A 20,397-nucleotide genomic window follows, 5' to 3' on the forward strand; every position below is an offset into this window, starting at 1 on the left:
TCTGCTCCCAGGGCCGCCCACCGCCTCTGACGTCGTCACGCAGGTGCCTGGAGTCCCCTTTTTGACGTCAGTACGCTTGTGTCGTTGCATCGCCGTGACGTCACACGCTGAGGCCTAGTCCCCGCTGCATGTCTCTCTATCGCGGCTTCGCTCCGTGAGGGGAGGGACAGGGATTTCTCACCGTTACCAACAAACACTTTGAGCCGCAATAGCCTCCTGAATATGATTGGACGCTTACCCGCCGGACCACGTTTTCGGTCGCAGGTTTCGTGACGTCTAAAAGGAGCGACCGCCAGAATTCACCATCGCAGTGAAAAATAGGCAAATCTTCGCAATAAATTCTTCAAAATCAGCAAGGAATGTGAGTAATTCTGAAACATTATCACCCTGACCTCCGACCTGGGGTGTGAGCCTGACCCCGGCTCCCTGACCTCCGACCTGGGGTGTGAGCCTGACCCCAGCTCCCTGACCTGGGGTGTGAGCCTGACCCCGGCTCCCTGACCTCTGACCTGGGGTGTGAGCGTGACCTCGGCAACCTGACCTCCGACCTGGGGTGTGAGCGTGACCTCGGCAACCTGACCTCCGACCTGGGGTGTGAGCGTGACCCGAGCTCCCTGACCTCTGACCTGAGGTGTGAGCGTGACCCGGCACCCTGACCTTTGACCTGGGGTATGAGCGTTACCCCGGCTCCCTGACCTCTGGCCTGGGGTGTGAGCGTGACCCCGGCACCCTGACCTCTGGCCTGGGGTGTGAGCGTGACCTCTGACCTGGGGTGTGAGCATGGGGCCAGGCTGAACAGGGTTACAATGGCTGTTAAAAACGAAAAGATAAAAACAAAAAAACTGCGGATGCTGGAAATCCAAAACAGAAACAGAAATACCTGGAAAAACTCAGCAGGTCTGGCAGCATCGGCGGAGAAGATAAGAGTTGACGTTTCGAGTCCTCATGACCCTTCAACAGAACTGGGTGAATCCAAGGTGAGGGGTGAAATATAAGCTGGTTTAAGGTTGTGGGGGAGAGAAGTGGAGGGGGGTGTGGTTGTTGGGACAAACAAGCAGTGATAGGAGCAGATCATCAAAAGATGTCACAGACAAAAGAACAAAGGAACAAAGAGGTGTTGAAGTTGGTGATATTATCTAAACGAATGTGCTATTAAGAATGGATGGTAGGGCACTCAAGGTATAGCTCTAGTGGGGGTGGGGTGGAAAGAGTAGCAGGGCATAAAAGATTTGAAAATAATGGAAATAGGTGGGAAAAGAAAAATCTATATAAATTATTGGAAAAAATAAAAGGAAGGGGGAAGAAACAAAAAGGGGGTGGGAATGGAGGAGGGAGCTGAAGACTTAAAGTTGTTGAATTCAATATTCAGTCCGGAAGGCTGTAAAGTGCCTAGTCGGAAGATGAGGTGCTGTTCCTCCAGTTTGTGTTGGGCTTCACTGGAACAATGCAGCAAGCCAAGGACAGACATGTGGGCAAGAGAGCAGGGTGGGGTGTTAAAATGGCAAGCGACAGATTTTTCTTTTCCCACCGATTTCCATTATTTTAAAATATTTTATGCCCTGCTACTCTTTCCACCCCACCCCCACTAGAGCTGTACCTTGAGTCCTGCCATCCTTTCTTAATTAGCACATTTGTTTAGATAATATCACCAACTTCAACACCTCTGTGTTCTTTTGTTCCTTTTTCTGTGACATCTTTTGATTATCTGCTCCTATCACTGCTTGTTTGTCCCTACAACCACAGCCCCCCCCCCCCCACCACCTTAAACCAGCTTAAATTTCACCCCTCTCCTTATATTCACTCAGTTTTGTGGAAGGATCATGAAGACTCGAAACGTTAACTCTTTTCTTCTCCGCCGATGCTGCCAGACCTAAAAATGGCTGTGATGCACATGATATTCACTGACATGTCCGGACGGTTGTTGTGAAGGAAAATGAGATCCTATGTAAATCCCCTCACTGTGCACTGATACTGAGAGTTCAGATCTCACTCTGATCCACACACACACACGTGGTTTGAACGCCATACAAAGGTGGGAATGATGAGAGGCAAGTTCCTGTGAGAACTGTTGCCCTGCTCTCCCCACAGTGACTGAGGCAGGAATCTTCACAGAACGGGGCTGTGCCGAGAGATTTCCGCTGGTGTGAGAGGGAGCCTCTCACCCCGTTGTGACTGAGAAAAATGCAAGATTTCAAATGTGCAGATTGCAGTAAAAAAGGGAAGAGGACAAAAGCGTATTTCAGTGGGCCCTGGGCAATATTGACGGAGGGGAAGGAAGAGGCTGTGGAAAACGTTTAGTTGAAGTTCAGTAATACTGGAGGCGAGTTCTGTGCTCAGTTCCTGTGCAACCCAATTCTTCAGACCTCAGCCATGATAATAGCCTGTTTGAGCTCCAGAGACCCATATGCCAGTCCCGACACATTCCACAGTGCTGAGGGAGTGCCGCACTGTGGGAGGGTCAGTGCTGAGGGAGTGCTGCACTGTCAGAGGGTCAGTGCTGAGGGAGTGCCGCACTGTCGGAGGGTCAGTACTGAGGGAGTGCTGCACTGCCAGAGGGTCAGTGCTGAGGGAGTGCTGCACTGTCAGAGGGTCAGTGCTGAGGGAGTGCTGCACTGTCAGAGGGTCAGTACTGAGGGAGTGCTGCACTGTCAGAGGGTCAGTACTGAGGGAGTGCTGCACTGTCGGAGGGTCAGTGCTGAGGGAGTGCCGCACTGTGGGAGGGTCAGTGCTGAGGGAGTGCTGCACTGTCAGAGGGTCAGTGCTGAGGGAGTGCCGCACTGTCGGAGGGTCAGTACTGAGGGAGTGCTGCAATGCCAGAGGGTCAGTGCTGAGGGAGTGCTGCACTGCCAGAGGGTCAGTACTGAGGTAGTGCTGCACTGCCAGAGGGTCAGTACTGAGGGAGTGCTGCACTGTCAGAGGGTCAGTGCTGAGGGAGTGCCGCACTGTCAGAGGGTCAGTACTGAGGGAGAGCCGCACTGTGGGAGGGTCAGTGCTGAGGGAGTGCCGCACTGTGGGAGGGTCAGTGCTGAGGGAGTGCTGCACTGTCAGAGGGTCAGTGCTGAGGGAGTGCCGCACTGTCGGAGGGTCAGTACTGAGGGAGTGCCGCACTGTCGGAGGGTCAGTACTGAGGGAGTGCTGCACTGCCAGAGGGTCAGTACTGAGAGAGTGCTGCACTGCCAGAGGGTCAGTGCTGAGGGAGTGCTGCACTGTCAGAGGGTCAGTGCTGAGGGAGTGCTGCACTGTCAGAGGGTCAGTACTGAGGGAGTGCTGCACTGTCAGAGGGTCAGTACTGAGGGAGTGCTGCACTGTGGGAGGGTCAGTGCTGAGAGAGTGCCGCACTGTGGGAGGGTCAGTGCTGAGGGAGTGCTGCACTGTCAGAGGGTCAGTGCTGAGGGAGTGCCGCACTGTCGGAGGGTCAGTACTGAGGGAGTGCTGCACTGCCAGAGGGTCAGTGCTGAGGGAGTGCTGCACTGCCAGAGGGTCAGTACTGAGGTAGTGCTGCACTGCCAGAGGGTCAGTACTGAGGGAGTGCTGCACTGTCAGAGGGTCAGTGCTGAGGGAGTGCCGCACTGTCAGAGGGTCAGTACTGAGGGAGTGCCTCACTGTCAGAGGGTCAGTACTGAGGGAGTGCCGCACTGTCGGAGGGTCAGTGCTGAGGGAGCGCCGCACTGTCAGAGGGTCAGTACTGAGGGAGTGCTGCACTGTCAGAGGGTCAGTGCTGAGGGAGTGCTGCACTGTCAGAGGGTCAGTACTGAGGGAGTGCTGCACTGTCAGAGGGTCAGTACTGAGGGAGTGCTGCACTGTCGGAGGGTCAGTACAGAGGGAGTGCTGCACTGTCAGAGGGTCAGTACTGAGGGAGTGCTGCACTGTCAGAGGGTCAGTGCTGAGGGAGTGCCGCACTGTCGGAGGGTCAGTGCTGAGGGAGTGCTGCACTGTCAGAGGGTCAGTACTGAGGGAGTGCTGCACTGTCAGAGGGTCAGTACTGAGGGAGTGCCACACTGTCTGAGGGTCAGTGCTGAGGGAGCGCCGCACTGTCTGAGGGTCAGTGCTGAGGGAGCGCCGCGCTGTCAGAGAGTCAGTACTGAGGGAGTGCCACACTGTCAGAGGGTCAGTGCTGAGGGAGTGCTGCACTGTCAGAGGGTCAGTGCTGAGGGAGTGCTGCACTGTCAGAGGGTCAGTGCTGAGGGAGCGCCACACTGTCAGAGTGTCAGTACTGAGGGAGTGCTGCACTGTCGGAGGGTCAGTACTGAGGGAGTGCTGCACTGTCAGAGGGTCAGTACTGTGGGAGTACTGCACTGTCGGAGGGTCAGTGCTGAGGGAGTGCTGCACTGTAATAGGGTAAGTACTGAGGGAAGGCTACACTGTCAGAGAAGCAGAACTGAGGGAGTGCTGCACTGTCGGAGGGTCAGTACTGAGGGAGTGCTGCACTGTCGGAGGGTCAGTACTGAGGGAGTGCTGCACTGTCAGAGGGTCAGTGCTGAGGGAGCGCCACACTGTGGGAGGGTCAGTGCTGAGGGAGCGCCACACTGTCAGAGGGTCAGTGCTGACGGAGTGCCGCACTGTCAGAGGGTCAGTACTGAGGGAGAGCCGCACTGTCAGAGGGTCAGTGCTGAGGGAGTGCCACACTGTCAGAGGGTCGGTGCTGAGGGAGAGCCGCACTGTGGGAGGGTCAGTGCTGAGGGAGCGCCGCACTGTCAGAGGGTCAGTGCTGAGGGAGTGCCGCACTGTCGGAGGGTCAGTACTGAGGGAGTGCTGCACTGTCAGAGGGTCAGTACTGAGGGAGTGCTGCACTGTCAGAGGGTCAGTGCTGAGGGAGCGCCGCACTGTCAGAGGGTCAGTGCTGAGGGAGCGCCGCACTGTCAGAGGGTCAGTGCTGAGGGAGCGCCGCACTGTCAGAGGGTCAGTGCTGAGGGAGCGCTGCACTGTCAGAGGGTCAGTGCTGAGGGAGTGCTGCACTGTCAGAGGGTCAGTGCTGAGGGAGCGCCACACTGTCAGAGGGTCAGTGCTGAGGGAGCGCCGCACTGTCAGAGGGTCAGTGCTGAGGGAGCGCCGCACTGTCAGAGGGTCAGTGCTGAGGGAGCGCCGCACTGTCAGAGGGTCAGTGCTGAGGGAGCGCCACACTGTCAGAGGGTCAGTGCTGAGGGAGTGCCACACTGTCAGAGGGTCAGTGCTGAGGGAGCGCCGCACTGTCTGAGGGTCAGTACTGAGGGAGCGCCGCACTGTCTGAGGGTCAGTGCTGAGGGAGCGCCGCGCTGTCAGAGAGTCAGTACTGAGGGAGTGCCACACTGTCAGAGGGTCAGTGCTGAGGGAGCGCCACACTGTCAGAGGGTCAGTGCTGAGGGAGCGCCGCACTGTCTGAGGGTCAGTACTGAGGGAGCGCTGCACTGTCTGAGGGTCAGTGCTGAGGGAGCGCCGCACTGTCTGAGGGTCAGTGCTGAGGGAGCGCCGCGCTGTCAGAGAGTCAGTACTGAGGGAGTGCCACACTGTCAGAGGGTCAGTGCTGAGGGAGTGCTGCACTGTCAGAGGGTCAGTGCTGAGGGAGTGCTGCACTGTCAGAGGGTCAGTGCTGAGGGAGCGCCACACTGTCAGAGAGTCAGTACTGAGGGAGTGCTGCACTGTCGGAGGGTCAGTACTGAGGGAGTGCTGCACTGTCAGAGGGCCAGTACTGAGGGAGTTCTGCACTGTCAGAGAGTCAGTACTGAGGGAGCGCCACACTGTCAGAGAGTCAGTACTGAGGGAGTGCCACACTGTCAGAGGGTCAGTGCTGAGGGAGTGCTGCACTGTCAGAGGGTCAGTGCTGAGGGAGCGCCACACTGTCAGAGAGTCAGTACTGAGGGAGTGCTGCACTGTCGGAGGGTCAGTACTGAGGGAGTGCTGCACTGTCGGAGGGTCAGTACTGAGGGAGTGCTGCACTGTCAGAGGGCCAGTACTGAGGGAGTGCTGCACTGTCAGAGAGTCAGTACTGAGGGAGCGCCACACTGTCAGAGAGTCAGTACTGTGGGAGTACTGCACTGTCGGAGGGTCAGTGCTGAGGGAGTGCTGCACTGTCAGAGGATCAGTACTGTGGGAGTACTGCACTGTCGGAGGGTCAGTGCTGAGGGAGTGCTGCACTGTAATAGGGTAAGTACTGAGGGAAGGCTACACTGTCAGAGAAGCAGAACTGAGGGAGTGCTGCACTGTCGGAGGGTCAGTACTGAGGGAGTGCTGCACTGTCGGAGGGTCAGTACTGAGGGAGTGCTGCACTGTCAGAGGGTCAGTGCTGAGGGAGCGCCACACTGTCAGAGGGTCAGTGCTGAGGGAGTACTGCACTGTCGGAGGGTCAGTGCTGAGGAGTGCTGCACTGTCATAGGGTCAGTGCTGAGGGAGTACTGCACTGTCGGAGGGTCAGTGCTGAGGGAGTACTGCACTGTCAGAGGGTCAGTGCTGAGGGAGTGCTGCACTGTCAGAGGGTCAGTGCTGAGGGAGTACTGCACTGTCAGAGGGTCAGTGCTGAGGGAGTACTGCACTGTCAGAGGGTCAGTGCTGAGGGAGTGCTGCACTGTGGGAGGGTCAGTGCTGAGGGAGTGCTGCACTGTCAGAGGGTCAGTACTGAGGGAGTGCTGCACTGTCAGAGGGTCAGTACTGAGGGAGCGCCGCACTGTCAGAGGGTCAGTACTGAGGGAGTGCTGCACTGTCAGAGGGTCAGTGCTGAGGGTGCGCCGCGCTGTCGGAGGGTCAGTGCTGAGGGAGTGCCACACTGTCAGAGGGTCAGTGCTGAGGGAGTGCCGCACTGTCGGAGGGTCAGTGCTGAGGGAGTGCCGCACTGTCGGAGGGTCAGTGCTGAGGGAGTGCTGCACTGTCAGAGGGTCAGCACTGAGGGAGTGCTGCACTGTCAGAGGGTCAGTGCTGAGGGAGCGCCGCACTGTCAGAGGGTCAGTGCTGAGGGAGCGCCGCACTGTCAGAGGGTCAGTGCTGAGGGAGCGCCGCGCTGTCGGAGGGTCAGTGCTGAGGGAGTGCCACACTGTCAGAGGGTCAGTGCTGAGGGAGTGCCGCACTGTCGGAGGGTCAGTGCTGAGGGAGTGCTGCACTGTCAGAGGGTCAGTGCTGAGGGAGTGCTGCACTGTCAGAGGGTTAGCACTGAGGGAGTGCTGCACTGTCAGAGGGTCAGTGCTGAGGGAGCGCCGAACTGTCAGAGGGTCAGTGCTGAGGGAGCGCCGCACTGTCAGAGGGTCAGCGCTGAGGGATTGCGGCACTGTCAGAGGGTCAGCGCTGAGGGAGCGCCACACTGTCAGAGGGTCAGCGCTGAGGGAGCGCCGCACTGTCGGAGGGTCAGTGCTGAGGGAGCGCCAAACTGTCGGAGGGTCAGTGCTGAGGGAGCGCCATACTGTCGGAGGGTCAGTACTGAGGGAGTGCCGCACTGTCGGAGGGTCAGCGCTGAGGGAGCGCCGCACTGTGGGAGGGTCAGTACTGAGGGAGTGCCGCACTGTCAGAGGGTCAGTGCTGAGGGAGTGCCGCACTGTCAGAGGGTCAGTACTGAGGGAGTGCTGCACTGTCGGAGGGTCAGTACTGAGGGAGTGCTGCACTGTCAGAGGGTCAGTACTGAGGGAGCGCTGCACTGTCGGAGGGTCAGTACTGAGGGAGTGCTGCACTGTCGGAGGGTCAGTGCTGAGGGAGCGCCACACTGTCAGAGGGTCAGTACTGAGGGAGCGCTGCACTGTCGGAGGGTCAGTGCTGAGGGAGTGCCGCACTGTCGGAGGGTCAGTACTGAGGGAGCGCTGCACTGTCGGTGGGTCAGTGCTGAGGGAGCGCCACACTGTCGGAGGGTCAGCGCTGAGGGAGCGCCACACTGTCGGAGGGTCAGCGCTGAGGGAGCGCCACACTGTCGGAGGGTCAGCGCTGAGGGAGTGCCGCACTGTCAGAGGGTCAGTACTGAGGGAGCGCCACACTGTCGGAGGGTCAGCGCTGAGGGAGTGCCGCACTGTCAGATGGTCAGTACTGAGGGAGCGCCGCACTGTGGGAGGGTCAGTGCTGAGGGAGCGCCGCACTGTGGGAGGGTCAGTGCTGAGGGAGCACCGCACTGTCGGAGGGTCAGTTCTGAGGGAGTGCCGCACTGTCGGAGGGTCAGCGCTGAGGGAGTGCCGCACTGTCGGAGGGTCAGCGCTGAGGGAGTGCCGCACTGTCGGAGGGTCAACGCTGAGGGAGTGCCGCACTGTCGGAGGGTCAGTGCTGAGGGAGCGCCGCGCTGTCGGAGGGTCAGCGCTGAGGGAGCGTCGCACTGTCGGAGGGTCAGCGCTGAGGGAGCGCCGCACTGTTGGAGGGTCAGCGCTGAGGGAGTGCCGCACTGTTGGAGAGTCAGCGCTGAGGGAGCGTCGCACTGTCGGAGGGTCAGTGCTGAGGGAGCGCCGCACTGTCGGAGGGTCAGCGCTGAGGGAGTGCCGCACTGTCGGAGGGTCAGCGCTGAGGGAGTGCCGCACTGTCGGAGGGTCAGCGCTGAGGGAGTGCCGCACTGTCGGAGGGTCAGTGCTGAGGGAGCGCCGCACTGTCGGAGGGTCAGCGCTGAGGGAGTGCCGCACTGTCGGAGGGTCAGCGCTGAGGGAGTGCCGCACTGTCGGAGGGTCAGTGCTGAGGGAGCGCCGCGCTGTCGGAGGGTCAGCGCTGAGGGAGCGTCGCACTGTCGGAGGGTCAGCGCTGAGGGAGCGCTGCACTGTTGGAGGGTCAGCGCTGAGGGAGTGCCGCACTGTTGGAGAGTCAGCGCTGAGGGAGCGTCGCACTGTCGGAGGGTCAGTGCTGAGGGAGTGCCGCACTGTTGGAGGGTCAGCGCTGAGGGAGCGCCACACTGTTGGAGGGTCAGCGCTGAGGGAGCGCCGCACTGTTGGAGGAGCTGTTTTGCAGTTGAAACTTCAGACCAGATGGGTTTTATGACTCCCTTCAGATTGACAAAGAAGACCCACCCTCAGAGAACGGGGGACGGGGGGAGTTCTCCTCTGTCCTGGAACCAATACTTTATCCCTCAAGAGAAATCTCGAAAAAGACAATTCTGGCTGCACAGTTTAGCTGACGATTACAATAGCGACCATGTTTCAGATGTTCGTTATTGGCTGTGAGGTGTTTTTAGCTTTTCATGAGGCAGATGGTGTTGAAATGTGAGTTGTCTTTGCTTTCAGATTGGACCGTGCCTGCTGGACAGCTTCCATTGGCAGGCCTGGTTGTGTGTGGTTCGTTTGGCAATGCCTCTCCCCTTGGCACTGCAAACCCGCCTGGCAAAGCGAGGGATTCTCAAGCACGTGGAGCCAGGTAATGGTATCAGGCCCAGGCCCCTGTCACACGAGCAGCCAGGACCCCCGGGCCATGCAATAGCCTCAGTTACTGCCGATGGTCAGACCGCTCAGCCCTCGAGCCCTGGGGCTTTACTGACCCCGTCACTTCCCCATCGTTCCTCAGGGAACTGGCCCCAGGTGCTGCAGTCAGAGATCAGGATGTACACAGCCCTGCCTCATCCCCCACCTCCCTCCCTGGCTGTCTCAGGGCCACCCTGAGGCCCCTGGGGGTGGGGTCACCCTGAGGCACTCGACGGTGAGGGCGGGTCCGGCTCTGAGACTGTTATCCAGGGGGAGCCCTCCCCCCACTCCCGCCCTCCGCCTCTCCCGCTCTATTCCCCCCCTCTATTCCCTGTCTTCTCCCTCTCTTGCCAGAAGGGTTGAGATTGGGAACCATTCAGGATAATGAGCCCCCTCCCTAATGTTAGTTTACATTATGAGTCCCACCTTTTCACTCTCACAATGATTTCCTTCTCTCTCCTGCCTCGCCCTCCCTGTGAATCTGGACCCCCAGAACCCGATGAGGAGATTATCGCTGAGGATTACGATGATGACCATGTGGATTATGAAGCCACCCGTCTGGAGAAGCTCCCGCCGAACTGGTACAAGGTCTTCGAGCCCAGCAGGTGAGTAACACCGAGGGAATTCAGAGGGTGCAACACCCCCCTCCACCGTTCCCCTACCCCCGTCCCACCCTTCCACTGTCCCCCCTTCCACCATCCCCCCTCCCATCGCCCCCCCCTCCCATCGCCTCCCCCTCCCATCGCCCCCCCCCCTCCCATCGCCCCCCCCCTCCCATCGCCCCCCCCCTCCCATCGCCCCCCCCTCCCATCGCCCCCCCCCCCTCCCATCGCCCCCCCCTCCCATCGCCTCCCCCTCCCATCGACCCCCCCCCTCCCATCGCCTCCCCCTCCCATCGCCTCCCCCTCCCATCGACCCCCCCTCCCATCGCCCCCCCTCCCATCGCCCCCCCCCTCCCATCGCCCCCCCCTCCCATCGCCCCCCCCCCCTCCCATCGCCCCCCCCCCCTCCCATCGCCCCCCCCCTCCCATCGCCCCCCCCCCTCCCATCGCCCCCCCCTCCCATCGCCCCCCCCTCCCATCGCCCCCCCTCCCATCGCCCCCCCCCCCCCCCCCCCCCCCCCCCCCCCCCCCCCCCCCCCCCCCCCCCCCCCCCCCCCCCCCCCCCCCCCCCCCCCCCCCCCCCCCCCCCCACCCCCCCCCCCCCCCCCCCCCCCCCCCCCCCCCCCCCCCCCACCCCCCCCCCCCCCCCCCCCCCCCATCGCGCCCCCCCCCCCCCCCCCCCCCCACCAACCCCCCCCCCCCCCCCCCCCCCCCCCCCCCCCCCCCCCCCCCCCCCCCCCCCCCCCCCCCCCCCCCCCCCCCCCCCCCCCCCCCCCCCCCCCCCCCCCCCCCCCCCCCCCCCCCCCCCCCCCCCCCCCCCCCCCCCCCCCCCCCCCCCACCCCCCCCCCCCCCCCCCCCCCCCCCCCCCCCCCCCCCCCCCCCCCCCCCCCCCCCCCCCCCCCCCCCCCCCCCCCCCCCCCCCCTCCCCCCCCCCCCCCCCCCCCCCCCCCCCCCCCCCCCCCCCCCCCCCCCCCCTTCCCCCCCCCACCCCCCCCCCCCCCCCCCCTCCCCATCGCCCCCCCCCCTCCCATCGCCCCCCCCCTTCCCATCGCCCCCCCCCTCCCATCGCCCCCCCCCCTCCCATCGCCCCCCCCCCATCGCGCCCCCCCCCTCCCATCGCCCCCCCCTCCCATCGCCCCCCCCCCCCCCCCACCATCACCCCGCCTCCCATCGCCCCCCCCCGCCGTCCACCCGCCCGTCGCCCCCACCCGCCATCTACCCTCCCTCCGCCCCCCTTCCCACTGCCCCCCCTTCCCCTCCCACCATCCCCCCCTCCCACATCCCCCTCCCACCTCCCGCCGCGATCCCTCCCCCTCCCCCTCCCCCCTCCCTCCATCCTCCCCCTCCCCACCACCCTGTAAGTGATGATTTTTCCCCTCTGTCTCCAGTGGCCTTCCCTATTACTGGAATATTGAATCGGATTTAGTCTCGTGGCTCTCACCCACTGATGCAGCAGCTGTCATTACCAAGCCAGCCAGCAAGTTCAAAGGTAAGAGGATGACAGGCTCTCCCTCACTTTACCCCCTCTGTCCCTGACCTACCCCAACCCTCACCCCATCCCAGACACCCCCACCCCATCCCAGACACCCCCACCCCATCCCAGACACCCCCACCCCATCCCAGACACCCCCACCCCATCCCAGACACCCCCACCCCATCCCAGACACCCCCACCCCATCCCAGACACCCCCACCCCATCCCAGACACCCCCACCCCATCCCAGACACCCCCACCCCATCCCAGACACCCCCACCCCATCCCAGACACCCCCACCCCATCCCAGACACCCCCACCCCATCACCGACACCCTCACACCCCATCCCAGACACCCCCACCCCATCCCAGACACCCCCACCCCATCCCAGACACCCTCACACCCCCACCCCATCCCAGACACCCTCACACCCCCACCCCATCCCAGACACCTCAACCCCATCCCAGACACCCTCACACCCCCACCCCATCCCAGACACCCTCACACCCCCACCCCATCCCAGACACCCTCACACCCGCACCCCATCCCAGACACCCTCACACCCCCACCCCATCCCAGACACCCTCACACCCCCACCCCATCCCAGACACCCCCACCCCATCACAGACACCCTCACACCCCCACCCCATCCCAGACACCCGCACCCCATCCCAGACACCCTCACACCCTCACCCCATCCCAGACACCCCCACCCCATCCCAGACACCCCCACCCCATCCCAGACACCCCCACCCCATCCCAGACACCCCCACCCCATCCCAGACACCCCCACCCCAACCCAGACACCCTCACACCCTCACCCCATCCCAGACACCCTCACACCCTCACCCCATCCCAGACACCCCCACCCCATCCCAGACACCCTCACACCCTCACCCCATCCCAGACACCCCCACCCCATCCCAGACACCCCCACCCCATCCCAGACACCCCCACCCCATCCCAGACACCCCCACCCCATCCCAGACACCCCCACCCCATCCCAGACACCCCCACCCCATCCCAGACACCCCCACCCCATCCCAGACACCCTCACACCCCCACCCCATCCCAGACACCCCCACCCCATCCCAGACACCCCCACCCCATCCCAGACACCCTCACACCCCCACCCCATCCCAGACACCCCCACCCCATCCCAGACACCCTCACACCCTCACCCCATCCCAGACACCCTCACCCCATCCCAGACACCCTCACCCCATCCCAGACACCCTCACCCCATCCCAGACACCCTCACCCCATCCCAGACACCCCCACCCCATCCCAGACACCCCCACCCCATCCCAGACACCCCCACCCCATCCCAGACACCCCCACCCCATCCCAGACACCCTCACCCCATCCCAGACACCCTCACCCCATCCCAGACACCCCCACCCCATCCCAGACACCCCCACCCCATCCCAGACACCCCCACCCCATCCCAGACACCCCCACCCCATCCCAGACACCCCCACCCCATCCCAGACACCCCCACCCCATCCCAGACACCCCCACCCCATCCCAGACACCCTCACACCCCCACCCCATCCCAGACACCCCCACCCCATCCCAGACACCCCCACCCCATCCCAGACACCCCCACCCCATCCCAGACACCCTCACACCCCCACCCGATCCCAGACACCCTCACACTCCCACCCCATCCCAGACACCCTCACACCCCCACCCCATCCCAGACACCCTCACACTCCCACCCCATCCCAGACACCCCCACCCCATCCCAGACACCCTCACACCCCCACCCGATCCCAGACACCCTCACACTCCCACCCCATCCCAGACACCCTCACACCCCCACCCCATCCCAGACACCCCCACCCCATCCCAGACACCCCCACCCCATCCCAGACACCCCCACCCCATCCCAGACACCCCCACCCCATCCCAGACACCCCCACCCCATCCCAGACACCCCCACCCCATCCCAGACACCCCCACCCCATCCCAGACACCCCCACCCCATCCCAGACACCCCCACCCGATCCCAGACACCCTCACACCCCCACCCGATCCCAGACACCCTCACACCCCCACCCCATCCCAGACACCCCCACCCCATCCCAGACACCCCCACCCCATCCCAGACACCCCCACCCCATCCCAGACACCCCCACCCCATCCCAGACACCCCCACCCCATCCCAGACACCCCCACCCCATCCCAGACACCCCCACCCCATCCCAGACACCCCCACCCCATCCCAGACACCCCCACCCCATCCCAGACACCCCCACCCCATCCCAGACACCCCCACCCCATCCCAGACACCCCCACCCCATCCCAGACACCCCCACCCCATCCCAGACACCCCCACCCCATCCCAGACACCCCCACCCCATCCCAGACACCCCCACCCCATCCCAGACACCCCCACCCCATCCCAGACACCCCCACCCCATCCCAGACACCCTCACACCCCCACCCCATCCCAGACGCCCGCAGCCGATCCCAGACGCCCGCAGCCGATCCCAGACGCCCGCAGCCGATCCCAGACGCCCGCAGCCGATCCCAGACCAGCCCCCCATTCCAATCCCAGATGCCCCCACCCGATCCCAGACACCCTCCCACCCTCCTCCTCACTCAGCCCCGGCTGCCTCCTCCTGTCTGACCCGTCTCCTTTGCTCTGTTTGCAGACACAGACGACCTGTCGGAGAGGTTTGACCGCGGGGATCGGGACGAACTGAAGGAGAAGTGGATCCCCCGGCGAGACGAGGGTCACCGATACCCCAAAGGGAGGAAAGGTAACCGGGATCCCGGCATGACCACTCCTTCCGCTGGATACCCCTGGAGTGGCTGAGGCCCAGGGGCCAGGGATTATAGAAGGCGGGGGAGGGAGGGGGCAGCTGGTGACTGCCCATTCAGAGATTGTCCATCATCGGTGCAGACCACGGGCAGGAGTGGCGAGTGGAGGGGGCAGCGGGGAGTGGGGGAGTTCTGCAGGGGGAGGAGGAATGAGGGAAGGAGGTGTGAGGGGGAGAGCAGAGGGTTCAGGAGTGAAGGGGAGAACAGAGAAAGGGGGAGTGTTGGAGGGGCAGGGGCAGGAGGAATGTGGGGGAGGGGCAGGGGAGGAGGGGCAGGGGGAGGCGGAGTGTGGGGGAGGGGCAGGGGGAGGAGGAGTATGGGGGAGGGGCAGGGGGAGGAGGAGTGTGGGGGAGGGGCAGGGGGAGGAGCGTGGGGGAGGGGCAGGGGTAGGGGGAGGGGCAGGGGAGGAGGAGTGTGGGGCAGGGGGAGGAGGAGTGTGGGGGAGGGGCAGGGGGAGCATGGGAGAGGGAGGAGGAGGAGTGTGGGGGAGGGGGAGGAGGAGGAGTGTGGGGGAGGGGGAGGAGGAGGAGTGTGGGGGAGGGGGAGGAGGAGGAGTGTGGGGGAGGGGGAGGAGGAGGAGTGTGGGGGAGGGGCAGGGGGAGGAGGAGTGTCCGGGAGGGGCAGGGGGAGGTGGAGTGTGGGGGAGGGGCAGGGGGAGGAGGAGGAGTGTGGGGGAGAGGCAGGGGGAGGAGGAGGAGTGTGGGAGAGGGGCAAGGGGAGGAGGAGGAGTGTGGGGGAGGGGGAGGAGGAGGAGTGTGGGGGAGGGGGAGGAGGAGGAGTGTGGGGGAGGGGCAGGGGGAGGAGGAGTGTCCGGGAGGGGCAGGGGGAGGTGGAGTGTCCGCGAGGGGCAGGGGGAGGAGGAGTGTCCGCGAGGGGCAGGGGGAGGAGGAGTGTCTGGGAGGGGCAGGGGGAGGTGGAGTGTGGGGGAGGGGCAGGGGGAGGAGGAATGTGGGGGAGGGGCAGGGGGAGGAGGAGGAGTGTGGGAGAGGGGCAGGGGGAGGAGGAGGAGTGTGGGGGAGGGGCAGGTGGATGAGGGGGAGGGGCAGGGGGAGGAGGAGGAGTGTGGGGTGGCAGGGGGAGGAGGAGGAGTGTGGGAGAGGGGCAGGGGGAGGAGGAGTGTGGGGGGGGCAGGTGGATGAGGGGGAGGGGCAGGGGGAGGAGGAGGAGTGTGGGGGAGGGGCAGGGGGAGGAGGAGGAGTGTGGGGGGGCAGGGGGAGTGTGGGGGAGGGTCAGGGGGAGGAGGAGGAATGTGGGGGAGGGGCAGGGGGAGGAGGAGGAGTGTGGGGGGGCAGGGGGAGGAGGAGGAGTGTGGGGGGCAGGGGGAGGAGGAGGAGTGTGGGGGAGGGTCAGGGGGAGGAGGAGTGTGGGGGAGGGGCAGGGGGAGGAGGAGGAGTGTGGGAGAGGGGCAGGGGGAGGAGGAGGAGTGTGGGGGAGGGGCAGGTGGATGAGGGGGAGGGGCAGGGGGAGGAGGAGGAGTGTGGGGGGGCAGGGGGAGTGTGGGGGGCAGGGGGAGGAGGAGGAGTGTGGGGGAGGGTCAGGGGGAGGAGGAGTGTGGGGGAGGGTCAGGGGGAGGAGGAGTGTGGGGGAGGGTCAGGGGGAGGAGGAGTGTGGGGGAGGGGCAGGGGGAGGAGGAGGAGTGTGGGGGAGGGGCAGGGGGAGGAGGAGGAGTGTGGGGGGGCAGGGGGAGTGTGGGGGAGGGGCAGGGGGAGGAGGAGGAGTGTGGGGGAGGGGCAGGGGGAGGAGGAGGAGTGTGGGGGGGCAGGGGGAGTTTTGGGGGAGGGTCAGGGGGAGGAGGAGTGTGAGGGGGGCAGGGGGAGTGTGGGGGGGGGCAGGGACAGTGTGGGGGAGGGCGGGGGGAATGTAAGGAGGGCAGTGGGAGGAGGAGTGAAGGTAACATGAGTTGGAATATATCGAGTTTAATGGGGAACTGTGAAGATTAATGCTCGGATAGAAGATTGGATGCTTGTTAGGATGCACAGGGTGATGAGCAATAAAGAGTAATAAGATGCCACATAAAAGGGGGCACACAAAATCTGAGCTCATGATGTTGCAGATGATATCAGAGCTCGGATAGAGGATTGGCTAACTAACAGGAACCAGAGCGTGGAGATAAATGGATCATTTCCAGGATGTCAAACTGTAACTATTGGAGTGTCACAGGGACAGGTGGGAGTGTGGGGTTGAGGTGATGGATGATAATTGACACCCATTCTGTTCCTGTAGTGAGAGATCGGAAAGATGACAGTATGGATCCCATGGACCCCAGTGCTTACTCCGATGCTCCGCGGTGAGTAGCTCATTCTCCACATCATCTCCCTCACTCCATCCCTCGTATTGTCTCTCCCTCTCATCCGATATCTCTCTCTACCTCTCTTTCCAAATCTCTCTCTCCCTCTCTTTCCATAACTCTCTCTCCCTCTCTTTCGATATCTCTGTTTCTCTTTCGATATCTCTGCGCTTCGATATCTCTCCCCCTCTCCCTCCCTGTCGATATCTCTCCCCCTCTCCCTCCCTGTCGATATCTCTCCCCCTCTCCCTCCCTGTCGATATCTCTCCCCCTCTCCCTCCCTGTCGATATCTCTCCCCCTCTCCCTCCCTGTCGATATCTCTCCCCCTCTCCCTCCCTGTCGATATCTCTCCCCCTCTCCCTCCCTGTCGATATCTCTCCCCCTCTCCCTCCCTGTCGATATCTCTCCCCCTCTCCCTCCCTGTCGATATCTCTCCCCCTCTCCCTCCCTGTCGATATCTCTCCCCCTCTCCCTCCCTGTCGATATCTCTCCCCCTCTCCCTCCCTGTCGATATCTCTCCCCCTCTCCCTCCCTGTCGATATCTCTCCCCCTCTCCCTCCCTGTCGATATCTCTCCCCCTCTCCCTCCCTGTCGATATCTCTCCCCCTCTCCCTCCCTGTCGATATCTCTCCCCCTCTCCCTCCCTGTCGATATCTCTCCCCCTCTCCCTCCCTGTCGATATCTCTCCCCCTCTCCCTCCCTGTCGATATCTCTCCCCCTCTCCCTCCCTGTCGATATCTCTCCCTCTCTCCCTCCCTGTCGATATCTCTCCCTCTCTCCCTCCCTGTCGATATCTCTCCCTCTCTCCCTCCCTGTCGATATCTCTCCCCCACTCCCTCCCTGTCGATATCTCTCCCCCTCTCCCTCCCTGTCGATATCAGTCCCTCTCTCCCTCCCTGTCGATATCAGTCCCTCTCTCCGTCCCTGTCGATATCTCTCCCTCTCTCCCTCCCTGTCGATATCTCTCCCTCCCTCCCTCCCTGTCGATATCTCTCCCTCCCTGTCGATATCTCTCCCTCCCTGTCGATATCTCTCCCTCCCTGTCGATATCTCTCCCTCCCTGTCGATATCTCTCCCTCCCTGTCGATATCTCTCCCTCCCTGTCGATATCTCTCCCTCCCTGTCGATATCTCTCCCTCCCTGTCGATATCTCTCCCTCCCTGTCGATATCTCTCCCTCCCTGTCGATATCTCTCCCTCCCTGTCGATATCTCTCCCTCCCTGTCGATATCTCTCCCTCCCTGTCGATATCTCTCCCTCCCTGTCGATATCTCTCCCTCCCTGTCGATATCTCTCCCTCCCTGTCGATATCTCTCCCACCCTGTCGATATCTCTCCCACCCTGTCGATATCTCTCCCACCCTGTCGATATCTCTCCCACCCTGTCGATATCTCTCCCACCCTGTCGATGTCTCTCCCTCCCTGTCGATGTCTCTCCCTCCCTGTCGATGTCTCTCCCTCCCTGTCGATGTCTCTCCCTCCCTGTCGATGTCTCTCCCTCCCTGTCGATGTCTCTCCCTCCCTGTCGATGTCTCTCCCTCCCTGTCGATATCTCTCCCTCCCTGTCGATATCTCTCCCTCCCTGTCGATATCTCTCCCTCCCTGTCGATATCTCTCCCTCCCTGTCGATATCTCTCCCTCCCTGTCGATATCTCTGCCTCCCTGTCGATATCTCTGCCTCCCTGTCGATTTCTCTCCCTCCCTGTCGACTTCTCTCCCTCCCTGTCGACTTCTCTCCCTCTCTCCCTCCCTGTCGACATCTCTCCCTCTCTCCCTCCCTGTCGACATCTCTCCCTCTCTCCCTCCCTGTCGACATCTCTCCCTCTCTCCCTCCCTGTCGACATCTCTCCCTCTCTCCCTCCCTGTCGACATCTCTCCCTCTCTCCCTCCCTGTCGACATCTCTCCCTCTCTCCCTCCCTGTCGACATCTCTCCCTCTCTCCCTCCCTGTCGACATCTCTCCCTCTCTCCCTCCCTGTCGACATCTCTCCCTCTCTCCCTCCCTGTCGACATCTCTCCCTCTCTCCCTCCCTGTCGACATCTCTCCCTCTCTCCCTCCCTGTCGACATCTCTCCCTCTCTCCCTCCCTGTCGACATCTCTCCCTCTCTCCCTCCCTGTCGACATCTCTCCCTCTCTCCCTCCCTGTCGACATCTCTCCCTCTCTCCCTCCCTGTCGACATCTCTCCCTCCCTGTCGACATCTCTCCCTCTCTCCCTCCCTGTCGACATCTCTCCCTCTCTCTACTCGCTGTCGACATCTCTCCCTCTCTCTACTCCCTGTCGATATCTCTCCCTCTCTCCCTCCCATGTCGATATCTCTCCCTCTCTCCCTCCCTGTCGATATCTCTCCCTCCCTGTCGATATCTCTCCCTCCCTGTCGATATCTCTCCCTCCCTGTCGATATCTCTCCCTCCCTGTCGATATCTCTCCCTCCCTGTCGATATCTCTCCCTCCCTGTCGATATCTCTCCCTCCCTGTCGATATCTCTCCCTCCCTGTCGATATCTCTCCCTCCCTGTCGATATCTCTCCCTCCCTGTCGATATCTCTCCCTCCCTGTCGATATCTCTCCCTCCCTCTCTTTTGATATCTCTCTCTCCCTCTCGCCCTCCCTCCCTGTCAATATCTCTCTCTCCCGCTCGCCCTCCCTCCCTGTCAATATCTCTCTCTCCCTCTCGCCCTCCCTCCCTGTCCATATCTCTCACTCCCTCTCGCCCTCCCTCCCTGTCCATATCTCTCTCTCCCTCTCGCCCTCCCTCCCTGTCCATATCTCTCTCTCCCTCTCTTCCGATATCTCTCTCTCCCTCTCTTCCGATATCTCTCTCTCCCTCTCTTCCGATATCTCTCTCTCCCTCTCTTCCGATATCTCCCTCTCCCTCTCTTTCGATATCTCTCTCTCCCTCTCTTCCGATATCTCTCTCTCCCTCTCTTCCGATATCTCTCTCTCCCTCTCTTCCGATATCTCTCTCTCCCTCTCTTCCGATATCTCTCTCTGCCTCTCTTCCGATATCTCTCTCCCTCTCTTCCGATATCTCTCTCTCCCTCTCTTCCGATATCTCTCTCTCCCTCTCTTCCGATATCTCTCTCTCCCTCTCTTCCGATATCTCTCTCTCCCTCTCTTCCGATATCTCTCTCTCCCTCTCTTCCGATATCTCTCTCTCCCTCTCTTCCGATATCTCTCTCTCCCTCTCTTCCGATATCTCTCCCTCCCTGTCCATATCTCTCTCTCCCTCTCGCCCTCCCTCCCTGTCCATATCTCTCTCTCCCTCTCGCCTTCCCTCCCTATCCATATCTCTCTCCCTCTCGCCCTCCCTCCCTGTCCATATCTCTCTCTCCCTCTCGCCTTCCCTCCCTGTCCATATCTCTCTCTCCCTCTCGCCTTCCCTCCCTGTCCATATCTCTCTCTCCCTCTCGCACTCCCTCCCTGTCCATATCTCTCTCTCCCTCTCGCCCTCCCTCCTTGTCCATATCTCTCTCGCCCTCCCTCCCTGTCCATATCTCTCTCTCCCTCTCGCCCTCCCTCCCTGTCCATATCTCTCTCTCCCTCTCGCCCTCCCTCCCTGTCCATATCTCTCCCTCCCTCTCGCCCTCCCTCCCTGTCCCTATCTCTCCCTCCCTCTCGCCCTCCCTCCCTGTCTCTATCTCTCCCTCCCTCTCGCCCTCCCTCCCTGTCCCTATCTCTCCTTCCTTCTCGCCCTCCCTCCCTGTCGCTATCTCTCTCTCCCTCTATTCCGATATCTCGCTCTCCTTCTCTTCCGATATCTCTCTCTCCCTCCCTTCCGATATCTCTCTCTCCCTCCCTTCCGATATCTCTCTCTCCCTCTCTTCCGATATCTCTCTCTCCCTCTCTTCCGATATCTCTCTCTCCCTCTCTTCCGATATCTCTCTCTC

General features: G+C 62.4%; 1 protein-coding gene across 1 annotated transcript; it reads left to right on the forward strand.

Moving 5' to 3' along the window:
• Window positions 1-71: 71 nt before the first annotated feature.
• Window positions 72-16,520, forward strand: pqbp1 (polyglutamine binding protein 1). The gene is made up of 6 exons (XM_041182638.1): window positions 72-361; window positions 9,144-9,273; window positions 9,811-9,922; window positions 11,309-11,409; window positions 14,055-14,162; window positions 16,447-16,520. Exons 2-6 carry the CDS (start codon window positions 9,207-9,209, stop codon window positions 16,512-16,514), a joined length of 456 nt encoding a protein of 151 aa, XP_041038572.1. The 5' UTR covers window positions 72-361; window positions 9,144-9,206; the 3' UTR covers window positions 16,515-16,520.
• The last annotated feature ends 3,877 nt before the right edge of the window (window positions 16,521-20,397 follow it).

Source organism: Carcharodon carcharias, unplaced genomic scaffold, assembly GCF_017639515.1.
Source record: "Carcharodon carcharias isolate sCarCar2 unplaced genomic scaffold, sCarCar2.pri scaffold_885_ctg1, whole genome shotgun sequence".
In the NCBI taxonomy this organism is placed as follows: domain Eukaryota; kingdom Metazoa; phylum Chordata; class Chondrichthyes; order Lamniformes; family Lamnidae; genus Carcharodon; species Carcharodon carcharias.

Excerpts from the sequence above, each read along its gene's own strand:
- pqbp1 (XM_041182638.1), top strand. The coding sequence starts at position 9,207 with ATGCCTCTCCCCTTGGCACTGCAAACCCGCCTGGCAAAGCGAGGGATT. Across the intron at positions 9,923-11,308 it reads AAGGTCTTCGAGCCCAGCAG|TGGCCTTCCCTATTACTGGA; the intron begins GTGAGTAACACC and ends CTCTGTCTCCAG. Across the intron at positions 14,163-16,446 it reads ATACCCCAAAGGGAGGAAAG|TGAGAGATCGGAAAGATGAC; the intron begins GTAACCGGGATC and ends CTGTTCCTGTAG.